Source organism: Antedon bifida, chromosome 2, assembly GCF_963402885.1.
Source record: "Antedon bifida chromosome 2, ecAntBifi1.1, whole genome shotgun sequence".
Taxonomy (NCBI): Eukaryota; Metazoa; Echinodermata; class Crinoidea; order Comatulida; family Antedonidae; genus Antedon; species Antedon bifida.
In genome coordinates this window covers 2,011,326-2,014,139 of record NC_136227.1, presented here as the reverse complement: position 1 = coordinate 2,014,139, position 2,814 = coordinate 2,011,326, and the positions used below count along the sequence as shown (strand labels likewise).

Here is a 2,814-nt window from a genome sequence, read left to right as displayed (position 1 = left end):
GCGAAAATGAAAAAGTAATAACAGTAGAGGGCAGTAGATCAATTAGGCCATTTATTAGGTGATCTTGAATTGAACGGATCACCTATTGTTTTTTTAAGACGAAACACGTACGTGCACGTCAAACGCTATAAATCGTGCGCTTGTCAGTTTTTTGTCTCAATCGTCATCCTGCAGGTCATCCTACCTCATGATTGAGCTCAATCGACCACCAATCAAGACTTTAAAAACCCAACATACTGGCTGCTGAATAAGACGATGGCACCATTCTCATTGTCTAAAATATATCAATTTATTTAATCATCATATTACTATTATACAAAAATATTTGTACCATCCATGGTATAATGTAGCCTTTTTCTTTGTCATTTATTTTCTAGCTTCAGCTTCTCCACTATTGTCATCTTCAGCTACTAGACATAGTATATGAGACCAAATGAAAAAAGCCTGCAAAAGAGTTTATATAATATAAATATAATATACAGAAAAAAACTTTTGCTGGAATAATTACATGTGACAGTGACCGATCCATGGCCTAAAAATTGTAAAATTAATGAAATTAATTTTATCAGCTATCTTTTGCATTGTAACTATGTTTCAATGTTTAATTTTCATTACCTCAACTACAAAACATAATGCTCTGCCTGAACTAAGAAAAGCAATGCCAAAATACTGTAGAATCTTTGGTACTGCAAGGTGAGACAACACATTGGTGTAATGTGCATACATCCAAATAGGCAGACCATGAAGACCAAGAATAGCAAATGTTCCCGTAGGCGTTTTAAAATCTGAAAAATAATTTTTTTTTTAAAGTTATCAAATACAGCCATGTTATCACGCTAGATTTATAATGATAAGAATGTTCAATTTAATATAGCGCAAAATGCAGAGCGCAAAATGCAGGGCGCTAAGCAATCAACAGAAAAAATTTAAAAAACAAAGATAATCAAATACAGCCATGTTTTCACACACTAAAATTATAATAATAATGTTCAATTTCATATAGCGCAAACTGCAGGGAGCTGAAAAATCAACAGAAAACAAACTTTAAAGTCTCATTTAAGTATTTGTTTGATATGATTTAAAAACATACTTTTTTCCATAACTTTTCGAACCAACCAAGGCGTCTCATGAACCACCACTTTCCATGTAGCTCCAAGTGAATGAGTACAGACAAAAACAAGCCATTCTAACATAGCAATGAAGCATCCCCACTAAAAAACAAAAGAGAAGGAATTTGAGAAAGAAGTTAACATAGCAGGCCAAGCTGTGCATAAATTGCGGCTTAATCAAAATACAGTCTAAAGTCTAGTCAGGAGTTTTTTCCACAAAATAAGCAAAAATGATAAGCGAAATAAGATGTCATCACAAAAATGTGTTGCTGGTCTATTATTATATAGTTTGATAAGGAAAATTAAAAAAAGGGGGTTTGTTAGAACATTCATAACCAACCCCCGCCCCACCTCCCCCTCGGAAGGCTTACCTGATACAAGCGACTCCATAGCATTCCTCTACCAATATTGTCAATAACAACATCAAACTAAAAAAAAAATTAAGTTATTAAATAAAATGGTATTACAGTATACTAGAATATGATATAAGCATTGATTGTAATTAAAAGTGGTTACCCAAGCACCAAATGCTGAACACTGATTTAACTTTCTAGCTGCAATCCCATCAAACACTGCAAGTAAAAAAAAAAACGAACAAATGCTTTATGATATTTTATTTACGTATATTTATTTATCTTTATAAACATTATATTCACAGAATAAATTCTAAACCACCTGGTGAAATACTGAAATTTAATTAATTAATTTGGAACGATAAAGATGAGGAAATCTGTGAGAATGAAAAAAAGTCTCCCCAACCGAGATTCGAACCCGGAACCTTCTGCTTGAAATGCAGATGTCCTAACCATTAGAGCACTGAGGCTTTCATGGTATTGTTCAAACCCGATTGTATAGCGACTCTCCAACAATCTCAGCGTGGGACGGTGGAACAGCACTAGTCCCTCAATAAGCTGCGATTCTAGCTCACATATTATATGTATGTTTGAAACATCATGTGTCTGGAGCCTAGACTAGTAGTAAATTTTAATATAAAATAATATTTTGAATACTTGCCATCTAACACAGCATTCGCACTATATAATGCTAGAAAGACCATAGGGCTACTGGTGTAAAACAAACAACTTGAAAATAATAATATAAGTCGAACATAACCTACAAAAAATATGATACAGGTAGTAAAATATTAATAAACATCATCAATCAATTGGGAATGAATATAGAAATTTACAGAAATTGATTGATTGAACAACTAAGTATGCCACTTGAGCGACTTACCGATCAGATTAGGAACATACAAAAAAACGGACCTGCCCATTTTTGTATTTATTATATTTATATGTCACGTGCCGACTCGTTGATGGATGGGGAAATACCCTGTGGGTAACGATCTGCCACTGACTGGTGACTTATGGTACTTTTGATGCCCTTTTCGGCTTTAAAATGATTAAAATCACGTTTTCTTCAGCTAGTACATAATTATTAAGAACTTGTGTTTAGTAGAACTTGTTTTTACAATTGTAACACCGTTTCTGTTGTGACCACCACATGTACCCCACCACACCACCAGTTTCCAAAAGAAATTCAGTAAAGCACAAGGACTAAAATACCAGTCGGCTACCTTCAGTGCTGCTGCTGGTGGCTGCACTTGATCGCTTATCGGATTTTTGGTTTATGTTTACGTAATACAGCGACCTCTATAATAAACGCGTCTAACACGCCTTTTAATTGGTCAATATTATTGTCG

The 2,814-nt window shown here is 34.2% G+C and overlaps 1 protein-coding gene across 1 annotated transcript; it reads right to left on the bottom strand.

Moving 5' to 3' along the window:
* Positions 1–270: 270 nt before the first annotated feature.
* On the bottom strand, positions 271–2,719 carry LOC144834961 (uncharacterized). Its single transcript, XM_078689961.1, has 7 exons — positions 2,346–2,719; positions 2,124–2,222; positions 1,626–1,681; positions 1,481–1,537; positions 1,091–1,211; positions 616–785; positions 271–444 (listed from the first exon to the last, which is right to left on the bottom strand). Exons 1-7 carry the CDS (start codon positions 2,383–2,385, stop codon positions 367–369), a joined length of 621 nt encoding a protein of 206 aa, XP_078546087.1. The 5' UTR covers positions 2,386–2,719; the 3' UTR covers positions 271–366.
* Between the last annotated feature and the right edge of the window lie 95 nt (positions 2,720–2,814).